Source organism: Melopsittacus undulatus, chromosome 8 (assembly GCF_012275295.1).
Source record: "Melopsittacus undulatus isolate bMelUnd1 chromosome 8, bMelUnd1.mat.Z, whole genome shotgun sequence".
Lineage (NCBI taxonomy): Eukaryota > Metazoa > Chordata > Aves > Psittaciformes > Psittaculidae > Melopsittacus > Melopsittacus undulatus.
In genome coordinates, this window is record NC_047534.1 from 35,566,725 (window position 1) to 35,590,828 (window position 24,104).

Below are 24,104 nucleotides of genomic sequence, written 5' to 3' on the forward strand. Positions count from 1 at the left end.
TCTACGATTCTGTAACTAGTGCAATTTTTTGCTACCTTTCTGGTGGAGTTTACAATAGACAGGTTTAGCACAGAAGATTTATTCTTGAAGGATTTTTAGGTTATTTGGCTCAGGTCTGATTTCAGTATTAAATTTGGAAACATTCTTCCCCCACTCTTTGGATTTACAGTTTACAAATTTTTGTAGCAGAAATGTCAGTTGACTGTGTGATTGCTGCAAGAGATACCACAAACTGCACTCCTCCTTGCATCGACCAAATGACAGCCTGACATATTATACACGTGGGCTGCCTAGTTGCAGTTATTTTTACATGTTCAGTATTTGTGTTGTCAGAATTTCAACAAGACATTTGTGCTTAAAATTTAAATTTAATCAAAATGGGATGTGCTTTAAGACCTCAATTCTGCAAGATTGGGGAGAATAAGCTCTGAGTACATAATTTTTGAGCTTGCAAAATCTGATTCTTGGTCTTGTGCTATATAGTTCTTGGTCTTGAATTGGAGGGTTTGAGTTGCTTATGTTTTTTTCTGTGGTAAAGAATTAATGAGACTTTTTTTTGTTTTTGTAGCTAAATACATGTATGTAAAGGTAAAGTGGAACAGTGTCTAGGACTTCTTTCGAAGTCAAACCAGGTTGGTTGGTATTTGACAGTTTTGGTATAAGCTCTCTCAGATTCTGGGTAGATATGATGGTTTTAGGGAACAGATTTTGGACACAAGGGATTTTCTTTCCCTTAATAGAGAGGGTTTGTTCTAGGAAGAAGAAACATGAATACATTTTAATCAGGAAATGGAAAGCAAAAATAGAGCTGTAGTGTTAGCCGGTGGCTTCTTGATCAGAAGGATGAGAGCTCCCTACAAGTGTACAGTACAGCACATTGGTTTAAATGTTTATTTCTTCCTGTCCTCTCCCTGTCCTCTCCCTGTCCTCTCCCTGTCCTCTCCCTGTCCTCTCCCTGTCCTCTCCCTGTCCTCTCCCTGTCCTCTCCCTGTCCTCTCCCTGTCCTCTCCCTGTCCTCTCCCTGTCCTCTCCCTGTCCTCTCCCTGTCCTCTCCCTGTCCTCTCCCTGTCCTCTCCCTGTCCTCTCCCTGTCCTCTCCCTGTCCTCTCCCTGTCCTCTCCCTGTCCTCTCCCTGTCCTCTCCCTGTCCTCTCCCTGTCCTCTCCCTGTCCTCTCCCTGTCCTCTCCCTGTCCTCTCCCTGTCCTCTCCCTTTCCTTTCTTCAATAGAATTTCCTTTTTCTTCAATAGAAATTGCTACTCAAGATTAAAGTACATTTTACTGTTTTTCCTCTGTGAAAGCATTTAACCTGCATGGATTCCAGGGATCCATTGTTTGGACAGAGTGACTCTCCTCCAGTCTTGCCCATCACAGTACGCTTGTTGGGCTCTCCATCATCAGCTGCGCCTGCCCGGCCACCCCAGCCTCACTCCGCAGAGGACTCCCACGTGGTGGACCAAAGTGGGCAGCCTCTCTGTGAGCTGCAGCCCCTCGGAGAGCCCACTGCACGGATGGTGAGTGTCTGAAAAGAGGTCAGGTGTGAGAGGCAACGATGCTCTTTGAAAAACTCTTTTACAAGGTGCTTGTTTGTTGTAGCAACAGCTGATTCAGACTTTAGCAAGGAGGTGAAACTTTTCAGTGGTTCAGTTCATGCTGCAGTTGTTCTTCCTCAGGTAGGCAAATCCTGTTTCCAGCCATTACTAATTTTATTAAACAACTTACATCTTTTGTCATTATCAAGCCTGGATGTTACTGTGTGATGAGATCTCATACTTCTACCACTGCTGCTTTTCTTGTGTTCCCTGAAATAAGTGTATCTGTGTTTTCTGGGTGGGGATTAGAACATTAGTAACAAGCTAACCTATATGTCTCTCCTTCCCTCCCACCTTCCTGCAATTAATGTGCTTAAAACATTGCTTTGTAATTCTTAACACTTACTTTGTAAAAAGGTAACTCTAGCCCAGAAGGCTTGGTTGGCACATGTTGTGCTGTCACTAAAAACTTTTCAACCATTCAAAGTGTAAGAAATTAGAAACAAGATAATATTTTATGTTATTGTAGGTTTTACAACGTTGGGAACAAGTCTTTGGTAATTATGGGAAAATATACCATAAGGAGTTGTACAAGTTTTCCAGAATTCTAGGAGAATTTATTTATTTATTTTTAAAGTTCTGGAGCTTTTCTTCTATAATTTTTTGCATAGAGTTCAGTTTCTTAGGAGTAAAGGTCAACATTTGATAATGTGATTAACTCTGCTAGTCCTGAATGGGGTTACAGTGAATCCAACCATGAATGGCTCTTAGGTTTTTGATAGCTTTAATAATAGTGTTGTAAGATTCAAATAAATGTGTAATTCATTGTAGAATCCACTGAGGGTGGATTTTGGGTTTTGTTTTTTTTTTTTTCCCCTTTAATTAGTTAAAGAGCTATTTTAAAAGAGGGAAAGTAATTTTAAGAAATGGACAGTAAATAGACAGGGGTTTTATTATATAAAATCATGTTAATTTATGTGCCGTAATTGCAACCACAGTGTTTCCTGTTCTGGTAATAAGCAAACCCAGTTGCACTGCATGATGATCACCATACAAACTAATGCCATTCATACTTGTGTGTGATTGCCTTACAGATGATTGTTGCCAGCCAGTCAGAAAATGGACAGGTGCTGCATGTCATCCCTACTACCCAGCCAGGAATGGCCCAAGTGATTATTCCTAAAGGTCAACTTTTGGATGTGACCAGCACACAGGGTGAGTTTAAGCTGTGGGACTTGAGAGTGTGTGTTCCTGTGACTAAACATATCCTGCAACATGTCTTTTTAAGCATCTTGTTTGTATGTTTCCTTTCTTTATCAGTTATAAGACAAACATACATACTTGCTGAATTTGCTTTCTGATTATGAATCTGGCACCCCACACACCACATTTTCTGTTTGGCAAAAGCTTTATGAAGTAAAAGCTGTTATGCTCACTTTAGATATATGATGGATAGATTGAGGTATCAAGCACAAACTGCTGCTTGCCTTCTTTACCACTGATCAGGATGTTTGTGCCAAGTCAGACAGCTGTACTATCAGTTTCAAATCTCCACTGTTTACTTAATTTTGAGTGAAGTAGTTAGTGCAAGTAGAAGAATTAATGTTATTCTGGTCTGTTCCAGATATCACTGGTGATGATGCATCTTTTGCAAAGCCAGGAATGAAGTTCCTAGGTAGAAACTCAGTTCCTGTTGAAGAAAATGAGATGTAACTTTAACTTTATTGCTAAGTTTATTCCCCTCAGTGTGTTAATTGTCACACTTCGAGTATGTGACAAGATGCATCACTAGAAGCATAAATTTTAAGCTTTTCCCTAGAAAAGGGAGATATTGAAATCTGAAAGCATTGATTATTTATCTGCAAGCCTTGCTGGGTGGCAAATGCTGTGTACTAGTTTCCATTCACATAATAAGATTGAGAACTAGATTGTTGTGTTTTGTTAAACTCTCCAAGGTTTTAGGGGGGGTTTTAACTGTCTTTGCATTTTCTGTATGAAGTCCTCAAAATCTGAGAAAATTCTCCATATTGGAGGACTAGTTAAGTGCAGTGAGAGCTCAAAGACTCAAGTCCTGATGCTGGGTACATAGAAAACAAAGAATTCGGATTCAAGTCATGATCCAGCCCTTTTCACTGACAATTGGAATACGGTTTCACAACCTTGCATTGAAAGGCTTGCTCCTAACCTAATGCTCATCTTTATCTTCCTCTCCACAAGCTCTTACACAGGGGTGAGACCACTGTTTAGTTAGCGTTGTCTTATGTGACTCTAAGCTGACTGTGAGCCTTTAGTTACTAAAGAATTGCTGCTACTTTTTGTAGGTAGTAAATTGCAATGATGAATAGTATTTTTGTATTCCAATTTTTTTTGTCTTAAACACTCTTCCCTTTTTGCAAGTAGCTTAGTTTTGTGGTATTTGAATATATGTTCTACAGGGGGGCCTGTGGTTTTGTTTGGTTAAGTTTGTTTTTCTAGAGACTTGCTGTGTAAAACTCTTTGAAGTTATTTGGTCTTTGAAAGACAGACAGGAAGACTGGTTACTGACATACTATGGAGATTAAAGGGGAAAGGAAGTGGCCTGCTGGCCCTTGAGTTTTGCTTGCCTGCACATGGTGGTAATGCATGCAATGGCATACGGCTTCGGAGCAGACTGTAGTGTCTTAAGGGCATGTCTGTGTAGAGGAACCAGTGCTCTGAGGTTTGAACCAGCATGGTGTTAATGCAAGGTGCAAACTTACAAATCTCCCAGCACAAGCTTTCTAGTGGAGTGATTTCTGTATTTAGACAATAATTTATCAGTCTCTTGGGAGGGGGGGAAAAACTTTCCTAATAGAGTGACAAAAATCCTCCTTCTAAAGAGAGCTTCCATTTCTTTATGTCGAGACCAAAGTATCAAATGCCTGCTTTCACAGTTTTGCATTATGTTTTTGTTTAACTATATATACAGGCTTCATTTGACAGTATTTTTTGGCATACAGATTTCTCCCCGCTATGAAGAAAGGCTAAAACATTTGTTCCAACAGCATGTAAGATTCAATTACAAGAGACCTGTTTTACTTGTTTAGGCCTTCTTTCAAAGTAAAAAGCAGTGTTGTAATCTCATTTTTTCTTATTTCAAAAGCAATCACTGTGTGATTTGCAATTGAACAAAATAGTTGTGCAATCCTGTAAGGATTTGTGGGAATGTAAAGCAGAGTAATGTACACGTTCTTCAGATTGCTTGGTTGTGGAAGGTGTCATTAGCAGTAACATGATTTGTCTTTGAGGATAAACAACCTTATCAAGTGTATCTCTGTATGTGTGTTTAGAGTTTAAGTATTGGTTCACAACTGTTAAGCTACCTTATCATCTAGAGAGATTATTTCATATATCAAAATGCTTGCTCTTCCAACACAAAGTTTAATCATAGCTTGTTATTTCCTTATTCTGAGTTCAGTTATTAACCAGGAGGCTGTTTTATTTTTGTAAAGATGTTTCAGAGGAGAAGTGTGGTGATGGGAACTTGCAGACTGTAGTGGTGGCTGCTATAGCAGACAGTGGAAACAGTTACATTCTACACCCACAGGCATCTCTCAATGTATCAAAAAAACCAACCACCAGGTAGGTCAGGAGGTAAAATGATGGGCAGTATTTCTGATCCACTGCTAGTAGTGCTTTTGCTTTCTTGACTTTGTTTTTGCAATGGTTATCACAAAATTACCTTAGAATAGAGGTTGTGAACACTCAGTACTTGTGATATGTAGCTAACTGTGTTTGCAGGAAGCTTTAGTATGTGCCAGAGCACTGGAAAAGTCCGTTAAAGGACTTGTATTCCAGAGGTAGTTGGATATGTTCTGACCAGAGCAGTAGATGTGCACTTAAAATAACAATGCAAATTACTGAAATTACTTCAAAGAGACACTGATACTGCCAACCAAGAACTGAAAGTGATTACATGGGTTGAGATAAGAACAGTCCAGTAACTAGGACACAATACAAAACTACTACTACTACCATTAATAATGATAAGGGAAATAACAAAGGGAGAGAATATGAAACCAAAAGGGGAAAAGGAAAAGAAAACAATAAACACAAGTGATGTTTGTAAACAATACAATTGCTCACCACCCAATGACTGAAACCCAGCCTGACCCAAGCAGCCATCTGGGCCTTCCAGATAATTCACCCCAGTTATATACTGGCCATGACGTGCTGTGGTATGGAATACCCTTTTGGCTAGTTTGGGTCAGGTGTCTGGTCTCTCCTTCTTCCTGGCTTCCCATGCCCCTCCTCATTTGCAGAGCATGAGACTAAAAGTCCTTGATCAGGGTAAGCATTACATAGCAACAACTGAAAACATCGGTGTTATCAGCATTGTTCTCAGACTAAAGTTGAAAAGACAGTACTGCAGCAGCTGTAAAGAAAAATAACTTACAGCTGAACCCAAGACAACATAGTGCACTGATTTGCTGTTATCTGCAGTTTAGACTGAATGGTTGCTTTTTTGTATATCAGTGTAGATTTTTACTACATGTTTTTGTTTTTCAGGGTAGTTGAAGATCCCTTTCCCATCCCTCTCCAGATACTGCCACCAAATACACCTGCATGGGCATGCTGTCTCAGGAGCTGTGAGGTGGGCTGCAAAGAATTCTGACTTGATGTTTTATCATCTGGATCTAAGATGCTGATCCTGTTCCATGAAGAGAATAATTGACAGTTGTAGAACTTGTGTTCAAGCTTCCTGATATTATGAAATATTACTGGTACTAGCTGGTACTACCAGCATGTTTAAACATATAAAATGCTATGGAATCCCTTCCTTTTTTGGGAATGCTTGAATAACTGACTATCAACAGCTCCTGAAGCAAAAAACTGTGCTTCTGAAATCTTGATGCTGAGCAGTGATGGGAAAAGCCATTGTTTGTCGTGTTAGAGTTCACTTGTGAACTACAGTGCAAGTTCTGCTGTCTTCTGCTGAGCAAATTGTTTTTTGTTGCCCTTAGTGATCCATTGAGAATAAAATGGCCTATGTTTGCAAGTGTTTGTATTAGTTAGTGTTGTCATACAGAAATCAAAATCCATGTGGCTCACCAGGATCAAATCTGAGACTTAGAGCTCCTTAATATCAATGTTTTACTAAGGATTTCTATTTTAGATATTCTCAGGGTTGGTTGTGTTGTTTTTTGATTTGTTTTTGTACCAGCGTGTTTACCTGTGCTTGCTTTCTCTTTTGTTAAAATGGGATCTGTCTTTATTCCCTGTGGTGGCTTTTGACCCAACCAGAACTCTCAGCATATTGTTAGATGTCTGGAGAACTGTTCTGATGATTGGGATGTTATCAATAGCTAAAATTGCATCATACATCACTTAAAAGGAAGGGGAGGAAGACAGGAAGAGTCTTGAGAGATCACCTACCCCTTCCTCCTGCCACCAGGCTCTTCCTGATAGATGCTTATTTTACTTTCTCTTAATATTTTTTAAAGGAAAGCTCATGCTTTCTCTAGCTGATTCACCTCTGTAGATTCCCCTACCATATGATGTTTTTCCTGTTGGCTTGGCCACCGGTAACTCAAAATTACAGTTGTGGGGACTTAGAAATTTAATTTCTTTCTGTATCCACATAGAAATATTTTTAAAATAGGAACATTTTAAAATTTAACTATATATCTATTTTTTATATATATCTATACCTTTTATTTCATACAATATATACATCCCAGGGAGCTGGCCAGTACTGTGCTCTGAAGGGCAATGACTCCTTTGGCAGTTAGTACTGCAGGCAAACAGAGAGCACTAAAAGCTGCAGCTGTTCAGAGTTAGCACTAAGCTCAGTGTTTGGTATTGATTTGCTGACTGCCTTGAAATCTTCAGCTCACACTTGCCATGCCAACAGTGTGATGCCTCTGGTATCCTGCTGCTGTAGCTCACTCGAGGAAAACTGCAGTCTTGGTGCACGTACTTTAGCGTAAGCTTTTATGTACCCTTGCTGAGATGAGGCCAGGGGAAAGGAATTGCCTTTTTTTTTTGCTTGAAGCTTCACTGGAGTTAAAGGATTGGAGAGTATCTGATTACCTCAAGGTAATTAAATTGCTAATAAGAAGTGGATTTAAAAAAATAGTTATTTTCTGTAACCTATTTAGTTTTCAATGGCCTGATCTTTTGCATTTCCAGCATATGTCAGCATACTGAAATAGTGTCATTAGAAACTACATTAACTAATATCAAATGTACAAAGCTAAGTTCATTTATGTTTCTGGAGCAGATGGTCTCATTTGTCCATTTGTTCCTACTTTGGAAGCCCCTAGAGAGCAGGGATCTTATGTGCTGTATGATTTTCTCCTCCTACTCCCCTCTCACCAATTTTAGGAAAATGCTCTAGCACAGAAGTAAAGCCGGAATAGAAGCCAGTGCCTTAGCTGTTACCACAACAGTTTTATCAGTCTTGTCATCTCCCTAGGATAAGATCAATGACCTATTTATAGTGACAGGTATAAGATATGGAGAGAAAAATGCTGGTCATGCACTATTTCCTGTGTGGAGTGGTACTGTAATCCCACGTGTGAAAGGTGCCATCCCAGGTTTCTGTAAAGAAGGTACTTCTGGTACTTCTCAGGCTGCTTTGTTGCTTCTGGGTTTTTCAGGTCAAGTTTTGGACAGAAATGCTATTTATCATTTCTGGCTGAACAGTTGCCAACTTCTCTTCCTCACCACAGCTGTGGGAGTGCACCTATAGGTGTAACAGCTGGAGCGGTATGCTTGCAGCAGTGCTGTGAGCTGCTGAAGAGCAAGCAACTGGTATCTCAGAATGACTCATGCATCCGGTGCATACATAATCCTCTGCTTTTGGGTTTAACCTAACAGCAACACTGTGCTGGGCCAGCTCATTCACAAGGTGTTTGTTGACTTTAGCTCTTGCTAACAACAGATATTATGTTTTACTTAGGTAAAAGGCAGGTTTTATAAAGTTGTCCCTAAAGTATTTGTGCAATAATAATCTTGGAGAGACGTTGCTGCTTTTGTTGTCAGTATTAAACAACAGGCTACTCTGTCATTGAAGGTAGCAAAATAGATCTATCAGTTTAGTCCTCATTCACCATGCATTTGTCTTACAGATACGCTGTAAGACAGCTGGCAAACTACTCTAGTGTTACTCCCAGCTGCTTGTCAGCCTGATGCTGAGCTGCATATGAACAGAAGTGAGCGTGGCATTAAGAACTCTGATGGAAAGCTCCTCTCTGCCCCAGTGCTTTCTCTGCTTGCTGGCAGGCTCTGGTAGATCAGCACTGAACCAGCTGTGATGGCTCCAAGTAGCTGAACAGCTGTCACAGGGGATGCTGCAAAGTCAGCAAGTTGTGCTTTTTTTTGTTGTTGTCTTGGGTTTGTTTGGGTTCTTTACTTTGAGTCAAGTTAGATGCTGTTTTTCTGGAGTTGTATGCAGCTTGGCAGAGTTCACTGAAATCATCAGTCTGCACAAGGCACATCTGGTATGCTGGATTTCTGTGGAATGTTGAGAGCTGAGGGTGCCTTGAAGACTGGAGGAGGAGGTGTTCTGTGAGACATTTAATTTGAATTTAGTGCAGTAAGTGGGTAAGGCAATTACTGGTGGTATAAGCAGATGGATTCTGATCCAGCTCAGTGCAGTGTGTGTGTGGAAGTAGATGCACAGACAATTTGTAGTGCTTGAGCAATTCTTAGTGAGAGTCAAGTGAAAAGGTTTTTCTAAGACAAACTTGTCTAGGAGCAACTGAAGCGTGTGTTAGGGGAAACAACAGGAGTGAAGCTGTCCTGTGGAAATCGGGCAGGGGCAATAACTGTACTCTTCTCAGGGGTTCTTGGTGTATTAAGGGTCTTGGAGAGCTGACAAACTCCTGACCTCAGTGGGGACTGCTCTGGTGTCAGATCCTGTGGTAAATCTATTTGTAAAGGATAGGAGCATGGGGGAAAAAATGATGACATGCCAAAAATCTGGGCCCGTGTCCTCACCTGCCAGGGACCCTGACTGCTTTTGTTTTCTTGTGCAATGTTCAGCAGTCATCTGGGTGAATAATCCTATTATTTCACCTCCTTTCCATGCAGAAAATTGGGGACTCATACCGCGGCTATTGTGTGAGCGAGACAGAATTAGAGAGTGTTCTAACGCTACACAAGCAGCAAACACAAAGTGTGTGGGGGACGCGCCAGTCTCCAAGCCCAGCCAAACCCGCCACACGGTTGATGTGGAAATCTCAGTATGTCCCATATGATGGGATCCCCTTTGTCAATGCAGGTAACTAACTTTTATTCTAATAATTGCTTTCAGAATTTCAACACGGGGTGCCAACTGGCCATAAAGAAGGGTCTTTATGGTGCTCCTTAGTGCTGGTGAAGTCAAGGCACAAACATACAAAAAGAGCAGCTTGGGCACTTCTGTGACACAGTCAGGAGGAGCTTGTTTCCTTGAAACCGCAGGGTTATGTTTTGCTGTGATTATTTCCTTTTGTTCTTGAGAAATAAATTAGTTAGGTACTATTTGATGGGAGTTTTTGTGATGAGATCTTTAGGTGGAGGTCCCATCTGCTCTATCAGGATGTGAAAGTTCTTGTAAGGATAAGAGCTTATTTGAGTAGTCTTGGCTAACTTGGAGCCCCATTGAAGAGTTTGTTCCATACAAGCCAATGAACTGTTTAAACTGCACCCTTTGAAAAAAAAAACAAATGTAAAAGAACAAAATAAACATCAGAATACCTCAGCAGACAGATTTTGGGGTTTTAAAATGAATGTGCAGATTCCATAGGTGGGGAATTGCATATTTAGCTTGTGCAATGCATATGGGAAATTACAAAGGGTTCATGCAGATATCAAATGACCAGGTTTTAATTGTTCCATAGAGATCATGAATAACTGAAATGTAGGTTATGTGCATGTGTTTTCATTTGTTTTTTTTTGCTGGTTGGGTTTTTTTTCTGGAAGTAACTGAAAAAGTGAAATGATAGCACCAGTTTTAAAGCTTCAGCCATAAACTGCTGAGGTATAATAAAGCTAAGAACAAATCCAAGCCAACTTACACTTTTGTTTTTTCCCCAAAATACTTGTGAGACATCTTTGGCTTTCTGTTTGATCTGCCTGATAGATAAGTTTCCCCACAGTAAGATATTTAGAGCAAAACCACACATTGTTGGTTTTTTCCTTTAAAGCTGTAGACCGATAGAGATTGAGTTTATTAAACTAGTATTTTTTTGCTTTACTCAGACCTCCTAAGAGACATTATGTATATATCTGAAGTGTTGTGTTTCCAGTATGTTTAAGTTTAGTTTATGAAAAGCATTAAAATCCTTTCCACCTAAAAAACAGAGGCAGTAAATATGATGTACTGAACAGCAGTTTAAATCCCAGATAACTGAATTCTAAACTGTGCAGGACAGAAGTGTTGTTCTCCAGGAATTACCCTTTTGCGTAAGTGGTACCAGTCTGTAGTACCTGCCCTGCTGTGCTTCAGCTGTGGGAAAATACAGAGAAGCTGACTAGCTCCCTATAGTGTGAAACAGGCAGTAATCATCAAAATCTTTATTGTTAATAACTGTTTTGTATAGTTGATACTTTTGTAAAACAAGGACCCCATCAAATTCCTTGAGATTTATATTAGCAAGGACTAAATTAAAGCTCTGTAGTGGTTTAAGCCCAGCTGGCAGCTGCTTGCTTGCTTCCCCCATCCCCACTGGGATGGGGAGGAGAATCTGAAAAAAGGTAAAAACCCATGGGCTGAGATAAGAATAGTTGAATAACTGAAATAAAAGTTAATATTTTTTTAAATGAAATAGCGAGGGAGAGAGGAAGGAATAAACTCCGTGCCCTGAAAAAAACTCAGCTGATGCACAGTACAATTGCTCACCACCTGCTGACCGATGCCAAGCCAGTCCCTGAGCAGCCATCGGTTCCTCCTGGCCTGCTCCCCCAGTTTATATACTGGGCATGATGTTCTGTGATACGGAATATCCCTTTGACTAGTTTGGGTCAGGTGTCCTGGCTCTGCTCCCTCCCAGCCTCTTGTGTCCCCTCCTCAGTGGCAGGTGATGAGAGACTGGGAAGTCCTTGATCAGGGTAAATGTTACTTAGCAGCAACTAAAACAAGGGTGTTTTAACAGTGTTGATCTCAGACTAAAGCCGAGAGAGCTCTGTACCAGCTATTAGGAAGAAAATTAGCTCTCCCAGCTGAAACCAGGACAGCTGGTGAAGTCTTTTCAGTCCTAGATCTTCAGTTTTAAGTTTGGGTTTTTTTTTTTAAATGAAACAAAGTATGTTTCTTATACATAATTCTCTTAAATCAACTTTAGTTGCATTGTTTTATTGAATTTTTAATTTTTATTTTTAATGTCACAGTCTAAAGCAATAAATCATTGCATATCTTATGAAAACATATTATGTTGCTGTTATGATACTTTAAAAGGTTTTGGTTGTATCACGTGGTATAGGCAGCTCCTTGCCTGTGCACTGGAATATATGAATTATAAACAAAAGATAACTAAACATGATTTGGAAGAAGCTCCTTTCTTGACCACTTTAGTGCTGTGCCTGTTACCCTTTTATTAGAGGTCTGACTGGATGAAGTCACTTGCTTCAAGTTTATAGCTCAGCAGTACTTGTTTAAGCCTGTCTGATTTTTGTGTGTGTATGCCACACTGAAACAATGTTATTTAGCAGATAAGGTAGGTCAGACTTGCAGCTAAGAATTGCTGGGCAGCATGGCCTGAAATATTGATGTAAGACAAGAGGATGGAAATAGCTGCTGAGTTTTTGTTGTGGTTTAACTCCAGCCAGCAGCTAAGTACCACACAGCCACTCACCTACCCCTGCTGGCATGGGGAAGAGAACTGGAAGGGTAAAAGTGAGAAAACTTGTGGGTTGAGATAAAGACAGTTTAATAGATGAAGCAAAAGCTGTGTGTGCAAGCAAAGCAAGACAAGGAATTCATTCACCACTTCCCATGGTCAGGCAGGTGTTCAGCCATCTCCAGGAACTCAGGGATCAGTCACATATAACAGTTACTTGGAAGACAAACCTGGAATATCTCCCTGCTTCTTACTCCAGCTATAAACAGTATATCACACTGCACATGGTGTCATACAGTGTGGAATATCCCTTTGGTCACTTGGGGGGTCAGCTGCCCCAGCTGAGTCTCCTCCCAACTCCTTATGCACCCCCAGCCTGCTCACTGGTGGGGTGAGGAGCAGAAAAGCTGTTGATTCTGTGTTAAGCACTGCTCAGCAGTAACTAGAGCATTCCTGTGTTATCAATGCTGTTTTCAGCACAAATCCAAAACATAGCCCTGTACTGGCTATGCTGAAGAAAATTAACTCCATCCCAGCCAAAACCAGTACACTTTGACTTTAGCCGTGGATTTTCTTGGTTATTTTGGGGATTCTGCTTTTGTTATGCTTGTTACTGGCATTGTGCTACTTTGGTAACTCGCAAGACTGTTCATCCTGTATTGGTATTCAGCAAGGCAGAATCCAATATTTGCCATCATATATGCTGCAGGAGTGTTGTGAGGTGTAGTAAGGTTGGGAAATGCTTTGAAAAATGGTCTGTGTCCTTTTCATGCTGTGAGAGTAGCATTTGTACTGTATTTGAATGCTTTCTGCACTTGAGTGTTCTGCCTTCTGATGAGCCTGATGGTAAACAAATAACTGTTTTGTAACACTCATCTTTTATTTAGTGTTGTTTTACTGTAATAACTTTAGTGGTTGTTTGAATAAACAGAATGCATTACTTTCTGTTCCCAGGAAGCAGAGCCATTGTAATGGAGTGCCAATATGGGCCAAGGAGGAAAGGGTTCCAGCCCAAAAAAGCTGGTGAGCAGGAAGGCACCTCTTGCCCTCTGTACAAAGCTACTTGTCCAGCAAGGTAGGAATTGTCTATAAAGCTGAAAGAGCAACTTGGCATCCTAAAAATGTATTGTTTCTGTGAGCCTTGACAGAGCACTGTTTGGGGGTGGTAGCTGATACACACTGTAGCTCTTAGCTTTGTCTCCTTTAATTTGAGGCTGTTACTAATTTAGAGGGAAGAAGGAAGTGAATAAGGCTGAGATTTGATAGGCTGGCAGGATGCAAAGTAGCAGTACCTCAGGATATGATGCACAGGTGTGAATTGTTATCAACCTGGATGTAGTTACTGTGATGTCCTTTAGTGACCATTTTTATTCTAAAACTTTATAGTCTATTTGTTATTTTTCCCTCAGGCTTTTAATTACACTTATATCAATAATATAATTTAGCAGATGTCCTATTTTCTGAAGGAGTTACAGTTCTTCACTGGGGACTTTCTCCTTATCCAACACTAACGTTTTTTGCCTTATTCTTGGGCATCATCCTGGGTGCTTGTTCAGCTCTTACTGAGCTAAGAGTGCATTTACCTGTCCAGTTGCATCTAGGTATGTATGTGCTCAATCCTGGCTTCAAGCTGGCTAAAGCCTCTTCAGAAATGGTATTATACTGAGGGACAGAATGTTTTTGTTGAGGTACAAAATCATTGGCTGAGTGGCTTCCAGACAGCCACAAAAGTTTTTTTCTGCATCAGTCTCTGTTGATGTGTGCTTAACAATTCTACAGTTCTCTTTGGGATCCCTCACACCCTGCGACAATGCTTGAACTTTCCCTATACTAATATCTGATATGAAGTAGGTGGGGTTTTGCCTCCTCCCCCTAAGGACAAGTGTATTGAAGGAGAATTTTTTTTTTATCCTCACTCCGGAAGGATCTATATTAAAAAGGTTCAGAAGTTTCCGGAATACAGGGTTCCTACTGACCCTAAAATTGACAAGAAAATCATAAGAATGGAGCAGGAGAAAGCATTCAACATGCTGAAGAAGAACTTGATAGATGCTGGTGGTGTCCTCAGGTGAAACTTCCTTTTTTTTTTCCTTTATCTTGACAAATGAATCAAAAAAGAGCGGTAATTTGCTTGCTTTCCTTTATTTTTTTTGTCACTTTATTAAGGCTCTTGCTTAATAGCAATAGGAGAAAAAAACATCCCACAATGTCAATAAGACTTTTGTGGCTCTGGAGTATTAATTTGGGAAATGTCTTAAGCACCAAGCTGTGAAACTTCAGCAGATGTTTTCATACAAGGAATAGATAGAAATTATTGTATTACCTGGGGAATTGAGCTGGTTTATTTTGCATTGATGGGTGTGAGAGGGCTCTGAGCACTAAAATGCAGTATCTTCCAGCTCAGGGGCTGTAAAATCATAAGGCATTCTACTTAGGTTGATTTTGATTGTCAGACTGTTCCGGCAAGAGACTCTGTTTTTTGCCTTTGCTTGAGAATTATGTATAGAAACTCTTTCCTTCTTGCCAGGTGGTATGTACAGTTACCCACTCAGCAAGCCCACCAATACCATGAAATGGAAACTTCCTGCCTCCCTTCTTCACCCTCACAATTTTCTATGCCTTCTCCTGAAGAGGAGGAGGAAGTCGTTAGAGATGAGAACTGTATTCTGCCTTCCCGACTTCATCCTCAAGTAGCAGACAAGATCCGAGAACTGGTGTCTCAGGGAATAGAGCAGGTCTATGCAGTGAGGAAGCAACTGAGGTACAGAACTTTCTGTCATGTTCTCAGTCTCTAATGCTATATCTACTTCTGCATTTGATTAATTTGGTTTGCAGCTAAAGGGCAGTGCTGATGTGTTCCTGAATATATTCCCCATATGTCATGAGAACTGATTTTTCCCAGCTTTTTTCTTCTTTCTCCATTTTGTTGTAGGTAGCTGCTAAGAGCTGTTGTCCTTTTTATAGTTGAATAAATGGGTTTTTTTTAGCTCCCTACTCTGTAGCAGATGAACAAGAAGAACTGAGTCAGAAGGTCAACTAGCTTGCTCTTGTCATTCGAACAAGGGGAGGGAAGGGTAGGAGTCTCTGTAACAGAGGGAGATAACACAGTATGTTTTATATATGCATATTTTAATGTCGTTTAATATGTGACAGAAAGTATGTGGAAAGAGAATTATTCAAGCCTGATGAAGTACCAGAAAGACACAACCTGTCCTTCTTCCCCACTGTGAATGACATCAAGAACCACATTCATGAAGTGCAGAAGTCCCTCAAGAACAGCGAGATGGTGTATAATTCAGAAAGTATCCCAGCAACGGTATGTTGGCCTTTGTGTTTCTTTTTGATTTTTTTCAGTTAAATACTGGAAATTGTATTGTAATTTTTACCACTTAGCTGTATTTCATCCAAAAGTCTCTATGACTTTGTTTCCAGCAGCAGTGTTTTCAGTGGAATCTCTGGCTGAACAAGATTGGATTATATATTAATAAAACCATCTGATCCTATTCAGTATTTATCTCATCAGCATTAGTTTGCTATTAGTTGATTGACAAATTATACAATACCAGCACTTCATGATGCTACATGAGCTGGAAACCACATGGTGCAGAGAAACTGACACATCAGAAAATCTTATTCATGGCTTTGTCATTGTGTTTTGGAGAAGTTACTTTTCCATATCTGAAAAATGGGGATGAAGTATGTCTCAGGTATAATCTAAATTAGGGCTTGCACAATATTTTGAATACGTAAATATTAATAAATGCACTTACAGCAAGTGAAGTAAGCATGAAGTAGATACTTCAGAATGGTTAGTAACTCTGATGTGGTGTTCCTTAATTTTCTTTCACCTGTTGAGTGATAAAGGGTACAAAGTGATCCTAGTTTTCCCAGTTATGAAGCTGACTACTAAGGAATTGCCGATTTAAAATCAGCTTTGACAAACTGTACTGTTAAATGATGTTGTGTCATCAGTCTTTTCCCTCTCCCTACACTGCTCTTGGCCCAGGTGAGTGAGTGATCCTTGCTAGTTAGCCGAATGGTTTGACTATTTTCTTTTTTAAGGTCTTTGAACTGTTATGAGCAGACTTTAGCCTTTTTAGCCTTCCCTGATACAGTGTAAGTTGAAATATCTTTTACAGGTTAGTTTCTTTGTGGGGGGTTGCTTGTTTTTTTCTGTAAAACAGGAGCTTCCAAATTGCTGCATACTTACAAGAAAATTAATGTGGTTTCAGACTGTTTTCCTACAGGTCCTATTGAGCCTGTAGTAGACAAGCTTGCACCCTTTCTGAGAACTGAGATCCTTTTCCTTTCAGCTGCAGTGGACCACAGACAGTGGGAATGTTCTCACAGAAACAGTGACTGTTACATTTGCCTCGCCACCTTCAGATGGTAGGACTGCATTAATAACTTTGCTGTCTTCAAACGTGATCTGTTTCATTAGTTGTATCACAGAAGTTCAGTTTCCTTCCAGTGAGGTTGCTGCTGTGTTCTGCTGCTCAGCTGAACTTAAGAAGGTGTATCTATTTTAGCATACTTTTTTTTTAACTATGTGACTGCATACATCAAAAAATACATGTAGTGTGACGGGGTTGCCAGAAGTATGAAAATTATTATCTTGGCTTTTGTTTAGCATCCTAAAGCAACTGAAAGTTTTAATGGGATGGTTATTTAGAAACAACATTTTACCTTGGAAAAGTGCTAATAACACCTGTGTAAAGATAATTAAATTGCTACTGAACAGATGCATCTGTCAGGACACACAATACGCGGGACTCATCTGGGTACATGAATTCCTTGGTGGTTTGTGCTTCACATGTGCTTACCTATGTTGATAAAAAGCACTTGAATGCATGTTGGGATTCCTGCTTCTTGCAGAGTCATTTGCTTGAGTTCTGCTGCTAGGATCAGGTCCTGAAAATTGAACATGATATTTCTGTTGTCAGGATTGAAAGCACTCTTTTCTATTTTTCCTTAATACTTAAAAATAGAAACGTGTGTTTAGTGGCAGCAGGGATGTGAGAGATGTTTCTTCAGTTCTTTATGTGGTGTAATGTCGTTATTAATGTGTGAAGCCAAAGTAGCATCTCTTCCCAGCAATTAACCTTCTTCCCACTCTGCATCAAAACCAGAATGTGGATAGTGTAGATTTCTACGGAAACTTGGGTTTATGCGTTCATGGTTATTTTGAAGATGCTAGTTACACTACTGTCCTTTGTTGAAAGTGGGTTCCTACTACTGTTATTTTGACTTCAAAATATGTACTTAAACAGATCTACTTGCTAGCTAGTGTAGTTAGGATTACACATGGGCTGAGATGCTTCACTGGATCATGGTGGCTGATAATAAAATTATATTATTCTGCCTTTTTCCTCAGGTTTCAAGGACATTTTTTCTAGTGTGACACCAAAAGATCTTTCTGCATGTTTGTGGATGCTTTCCCCATTCCTCAATTAATGTTGTATATGAAACTCATGAGAAAAGTTTTTGGCTTTTAATAGGGATATGATTGCAGCAAGGTGGATGAGTCTAATTGTTTGCATACACTAAGATAATGCTGCAGGCTTCTTAATCTCAGTGGCATTGCCAGCTTGTTTCCCCATTTAACTGGAACATGGTGGTGGGTACCTTTTGTTTCAGACAGCTGGTGGTCTACAGGTACCAAAGGGACACTGCCACATTTGTCATGATTAAAGATCTACTTCTGTCAGCAGTTATCTTCCACTGTGGTTCTTGCCAGAAGTCCTGATGTGTTTGGGTTTCTTTCCACTTTGCCCCCTGTTGAGATAGGGGAGTCCTAAGATTTAAAACTGATTGCTGGTTGGGCAATTAGTTTGCATTGTTAATGTAATTAATTATAATACACCTTAACTGCATTGTTAGTGCAACCTCTAAGGGTTAACAAAGTGCGGGACTTAACACTTATGAAAAGTTAGCTACATTTGTAACTCTTGAGATAAGATCAGGGGATCCAAGGGGAGACTGAGCCCATGCAAAAGAAGAGAACAGTTGTAAGCCAGCTTTGTGGTTTGGACATGATCCAAGGAGTAACTGAGCCTGCCATACCAAAAGGTTAGTTTCCCTGCGGAAGCCACTAGCCTTCATCCCCACAACCCCCTACGACCACCACCAAAAAGCACTGCCCATGTGCAGTGGGAGGAGTTTATGGAAATACTAATTAACATACAAGTGGGAACATGTTATGAATATGTATAGGCAATCTCATGAATATGTAACCACAATATATGTTTGGAGGATGGGCAGCTACAGTGTGTACGACTTTGGTGGGATACCCCTGTGCCACCCAGCACTGAATATACATACTTACTTTACAACACTAATTGGTTGATTGGTTATAAAGTCCTTTCTCTGCATGTCACTGTCACTTCCTGACCTATTTCTTATCTTTGTTGTAGCAGGAAATATAAACTCCCAGAGGTTTAGTTCACTCATGCGATTTCTCCTAAATGACTTGGTGAACCTGATTTACCTGATTTATGTGCCGGTGTTAGGGCTTTGTCTTGGGATTTTTTTTAACTCTTATTTAAGCTGTTGCTGTAACTGATCATTTTGAACTGAAAGGCATCGTGCATGCTTGGTACTCTTAGGGTAAGAATTTTGTTATTGACAGCTGTCAGAGGACAGAAGTTTTAAGCTCAGATTGAATAATGTCCTTCTTTCTTAAGGAAGCCTATTTTAGGAAAAAAAGGAATCTGCAGTATGAGCAGACCTACTGTGCTTAAGCTTGTATGTCTATGCTAGTCTTTGCATTACTGCACTTTTATGGAAAGACACAGAATAGTTGTGCCTTCAACAGCTGTTATAGAGCTCAGCAGGGATGCTTTCTAGTATGTCTGAATACTGGAGGAGATTCAGGAAGATCAATTCTTGCTTTCTTTGTCTTTCACAGCCTATCAAATATGTAAGCGTCCATCTAGTGAATTTTAGAGGAAGCTAGAGAATCGGATTTGTTTCCCTTTCTGCACATGTGCACCAAGTCAGTAAATATAAGCAGCTAATCTAATTCCAGCATATTTTGTCTCCCCTTATATATGTGGGTATGTGTTTGTGCACATTGCAAACACATGTTTATAATTGTATTACAAGTCTAAGCAAAAAAATAAGCCTGACTGAAAAATTGAATTCTTGTTAATGTATATGAAATGGTAACAAGGGAAAACAATGCTGGCTTTTCAAACTGCTGCTTGTTTCTGTTGGGATTTTGTTTGTGGGGTTTTTGTGGGTTTTGTGGTTTGGTTTTGGTTTTGTGTTTGTTTTTTTCATTTCAACTTGTGCTGACTGGAGACAAATTTGCTTATTAAATCAAATGATAACAGAACTAAACCTAGCTGTTTGTTGTCTTGTTGAGCAGAACTCCCTATTCTCCATGAGATATGGCTTTCTCTATTCTAGGTCTAAGATCCACTGTAATTGTCAAATTTGTGTGCTCCCTTTTACATCTTTTATGAAGTATAATGACAAGTGAGCTAAAGTACATGTTCTGTTTGTTTGTTCAATTCTGGCATTCATACTGAAAGCCCAAGCAGTGTAAGGAGTGGGTAGAATAGAAGTTGAACTATTATCTTTATTCCTAGGTATGTTGGTGTAGAATACAACCTAAGAAAAGAACTGCCATCTCTTCCTACATGTGAATGTTCACAGATGCGTATGGAGTCTTGAATATTCACAGATGCATATGGGGCTTCTGTGTAGTATTAAAAAGAGCCTAAATATTCGAAGTAGTTGTATTGAAGGAGATTAGTAGAGTGTGTCTTATAGTCAATTATGATGAGTTAGAGTTTGCGAATCAGTATATATGTTGAAAAATGTATCTCCACTTAGATTGCTGGAAACTTCTGTATAAATTCCTGTTACAAAGCTTTTTGCAGTTGGCCATTCTTATTTTTTTCCATTCACCAAGCTAATCTGCATGCTCAGGGCAAGCTCCTCTATTACAGTTACAGCAGTGAAACTGAAATAAAAGGCTAAGCAATATCTACTTGTGTCTAGATAAACCTGAACGAAAATGTTATAGGTAGATCAAACAGGAAATGGAATTGATTCCATAGGAAGTTTTCTTGCAGAAATTGCTAAAAGCAAATCTCAATTTTTACAAGTCACCAGGAAATGAAGTCTGTCCTTCTTGCATTAAAGAGTTTTGAGGATATAATGTAATCTGTAGGCTGAAAGACTTCCAGATAAATGGACTTTTGGTGTGATACTGCATAGAAATTGCCTTAATTCCACAAAGATGTTTGGAAGGGAGTGGTGAGACTTACAGGATTTTCTGTGTAGGTTTTTATTTTCAGAAACAACCCTTTCTTTTTTTTATGCCTGTTTATTAGAGCCCTTACTGAGGTGTGTGTATTGTCAAATTGTTTGATTGATGCTTTGATAGTAAACTGTCAGCTTTTATGTTATAACTAGAAATTCAAAGCACAGTGTAGGGTGCAGTTACTTTGTTCTTCAAAATGGATCTGTCAGTGCTTCTGTTTTACTGTCACCAGGCACATACAATCTTCCTACAGTATTTTTCTCATACACAGCTTTTTTAATTTAGCATCTAAGTTCTTATGCAAAGAAAAAAGCATTTATGTATATATGTTTCTTTTATATGTCTATATTGAGATTGAAGGGGTTTGTTCAGTTTGCAGAGAAGACTTTTAAATGGGAAGAAATTTGTCATAACTGTCTGCCTCCTCTGTTGCACTGTAGGGAGCTCAGCAGGGGAGTCACTTGTCACCAAAGCAAAAGCCAACCAGAGTGGGGAGTCCTTGCTACCAGAAACAGCTCAGTTGTTGTCTTCCCTCTCTTCACTTCAGCCCAAGATATTTGCACAACTTCAGGTACAGTCAAATTGTTTACAGAACGTGGAACATTCTGCACTGGGAAGGCTAGCAGAACAGCAAGTTCTGTCTCAGCTAATGAACCCAAACACTGGCTGGGTAACCTGGATTTTGAAATAGCTGTCAACTCTTTTTTTTTTGGCCTCTTTTGCATGTCACATTTAGCATATAGTTGTGGTGCAGGGGACACCATTATCATCTTTTGACACTTTGAAATTAGTTAGGGTTTCTTGAAGGCAAATTTGAAGGCAAATCAAAGATGATGAAGGTAGTGGGCTTCTGCCTCTAGCCAAGCACCTGTTTGTTTTCTACATGGTCCAGCCATTTAATAACAAAAATGCTGCAAAACTGAGGGGAGATAGGTCAGTCCTTTTAAATCCTTCTCCTGCCTCTTAAAATATGTTAAAATCTTAAAACTGCTCCCAGCTCAGATCTGTAAACTTCCAGTTTGAAAGGCTGAAGACTGGGGATAAGAATGTTGTGCTAAAAGAGCTGCTTCTAAAGCTCATCTCCCTTTAAACGTGGCTCTCTTCTTTTTGAAAAGTTCCCTTCATGCTTCCTGGGCCCCACTGAAATGTGCGTCCTCTTCTCTAGACATACAGTCTGCAGTAAGGTGCTGGGGTTTTTATCAGTATGCTTTTAGTACCTACCTCTTGTGTGAATGGGCAGTACTGGGAAATTATTTGAAACAAAATCTATCTGAAATTAGAGCTTTATGGCTGTAAGTAGTATTCTAAGAGGCTTCTGGATACCATTGTTCTAATTGTTTTCTAATACAACTTTAGCCTAGCGTTGCTGGAATTGACTGTTGAGATTATGTTCTATGCAGTTCCAGCATTGCAAATTAAATGTCATTAAATGCAAACTCCTGGTGTAAATACTGGTATGTTAGTTCTTCTGCCTTCTCTTTCACAGGGATTACAGCTGCAGTCAACTTTTACCTCCACAAATGGATCAACAGCCCTGATAGCTGTAAATAACCATTCCCCTCCCAGCCCTGCAAGTCTCCTAGATTCCACAGGGAGTGCAGTAACCAACCATCCTCTATTAGTTAGTCATGGACACAGTCTGCAAGCAGGTACTGGCCTAACACAGCATAGCACTACTACCTCTGCTTTTGGGACTCCACCTGTCCCCGATCAGAATCTGGTCACCATGAGCCAGTTGGTAGCAGTTGGAGAGGTGGATGACTCCAGAAGCCTAGGAGTCTGTACATCTCCTCAGATTCTCTTGGGAGATGTACAGACTATTCCAGTACGGATTGTGGACAGCCATACAGCACTTGGTAAGTTGCAGTCTTGCCAATAATATGTAAATATAGAAAATAGATTTTCTTCTGTGTGTCTTGAAGAAAGAAATGTGTTGATACTGGGGAACTACTGCATAGACTTCTTTCAGCTGATTTGAATTAATTTCTACTGTGAAAACAGGAGTGGGGGAGGGTAAGGGAAGGAACAAAACCAAACCAAAACCTAGGTTTTTGCTATAAAAAGATTACTTTAGTTAAATTATGTGTTACTTACTTTGAACAAACAACCACTTATTCAGTGAACACAATTTTTTTTGCCAAATGATATCCATTTATGTAAAATTACCTTCAAAATATTTTTAAAAGGAAAAATAAGAATAGAAGATAACTGGTATTGAATCTAGTTAGAATTATTCAGAAGGGAATGTGAGGGTTTTGATTACTTCTTTCTTTGCACCATCTCAGAGGATTTCTGAATTACTCTTTTTACTAAACTTTTGCTAGGATCCTGAAGTCATCAATATGCTTTAGAAGTGATCAGTTGGAGCTGTAATTTATTGGAATTTCAGGCTTCTGTTTGAAAATACTCTTTAAAAAATAACACAATAAATATTATAAATAACTTTTAATCAAAATAAAAGGCTCCTTAAAATCATTGTTAAATATACAGTCTTTGAATTCTTAGCCGTGGAACCTGATGGAGAATGGAAGCTTGCATTCTCAAAGAAGGATTTCTGATTCTTGGTGAAGAAAACCTATTAGATATGGAGCATATATATAGCATTGCAACATATCATTTTGACTATGTGGAGAGTCTAAATGCTAGCTTTGTTATTTCTTTTTATCTTTTCTTGTCATCTATGAGTTCTGAAAAAATAACTCTTGAGTAGTTTTGCAGGAACCTCCAGGTAAAAATGTGCTAGATCATAGCCTGCACCTTCCTAATGCCATAGGGGTAACTATTTCCATATGCCCTGGTGACTTTTGCAGGTCAGCAGAACTGAATTTGTACTAAGTTCTCTAATGGAAATAAAAGACTACATGAAGAAATGAAAAGGAGACAAAGGGTATATGAGGGAATATACTGAAATTCATACATGTTAAAGTAATATTGGGATATTTTACTATGGTAGTATTGTCAAAGTTAAATATAAGGGATTTCCTGCCTGCTGTGTACTCAAATGCGTAACTGTTTGCATTTTTTTATTTCCCTTTTGTAACTGAATTTGACTGCTCTCCTGAAAAATTCTGGTTTTGTTCAGGATAAAACAAGCTCAGAGGTTATCAAATGCACCTTCTCCAATCAGTTGTTTAACCCTTTTGTTCAATCTGGATGTTGATGTTGATGACTCTCAAAAATATTTTGTAAGTGATGAGTATAGTAAGTGCATTTTAAGTAATACTGGTTTACATAAAAAGAAATATAGTCAAATACATGATTATAGATGACTGCAAGGACTAAGCTGACGGTTCCTTTGGGATTTTCTTTTTTTGCTCAAGGTTTCAGTCATCACCAGCCTAGATTTGGAAATTTTGATTGGTGCCATTCCGAAGTTATGTTGTAGAGGAATCGCCTATAAAATGAATACATACCCTGTACACTTGAATTTAGCAGTTCAGTCACAGTGCATTTCAGGGTGTTTTTTTCTCCTGTGTGTATGCATTACATTTAACACACAAGTGGGCTTGGTTAAAATTA

At 39.4% G+C, this 24,104-nt stretch overlaps 1 protein-coding gene across 9 annotated transcripts in view; it reads left to right on the forward strand.

The window, feature by feature from the left end:
• CARF (calcium responsive transcription factor) overlaps positions 1 to 24,104 on the forward strand; it is a 40,522-nt gene that overhangs the window by 6,523 nt on the left and 9,895 nt on the right. For 7 of the 9 annotated variants that reach the window (XM_031045114.2, XM_034065360.1, XM_034065361.1 and 4 more), the window contains 12 exons: positions 1,299 to 1,511; positions 2,624 to 2,744; positions 5,000 to 5,129; positions 6,057 to 6,141; positions 9,585 to 9,774; positions 13,268 to 13,388; positions 14,238 to 14,381; positions 14,841 to 15,074; positions 15,467 to 15,629; positions 16,627 to 16,702; positions 21,026 to 21,156; positions 22,072 to 22,441. In XM_031045114.2, the coding sequence (XP_030900974.2) occupies positions 1,299 to 1,511; positions 2,624 to 2,744; positions 5,000 to 5,129; positions 6,057 to 6,141; positions 9,585 to 9,774; positions 13,268 to 13,388; positions 14,238 to 14,381; positions 14,841 to 15,074; positions 15,467 to 15,629; positions 16,627 to 16,702; positions 21,026 to 21,156; positions 22,072 to 22,441 (1,978 nt within the window). Of the gene's footprint in view, positions 1 to 1,298; positions 1,512 to 2,623; positions 2,745 to 4,999; positions 5,130 to 6,056; positions 6,142 to 9,584; positions 9,775 to 13,267; positions 13,389 to 14,237; positions 14,382 to 14,840; positions 15,075 to 15,466; positions 15,630 to 16,626; positions 16,703 to 21,025; positions 21,157 to 22,071; positions 22,442 to 24,104 lie in introns of those variants that run through there. The other 2 variants (XM_031045121.2, XM_031045124.2) reach the window with 2 other exon arrangements.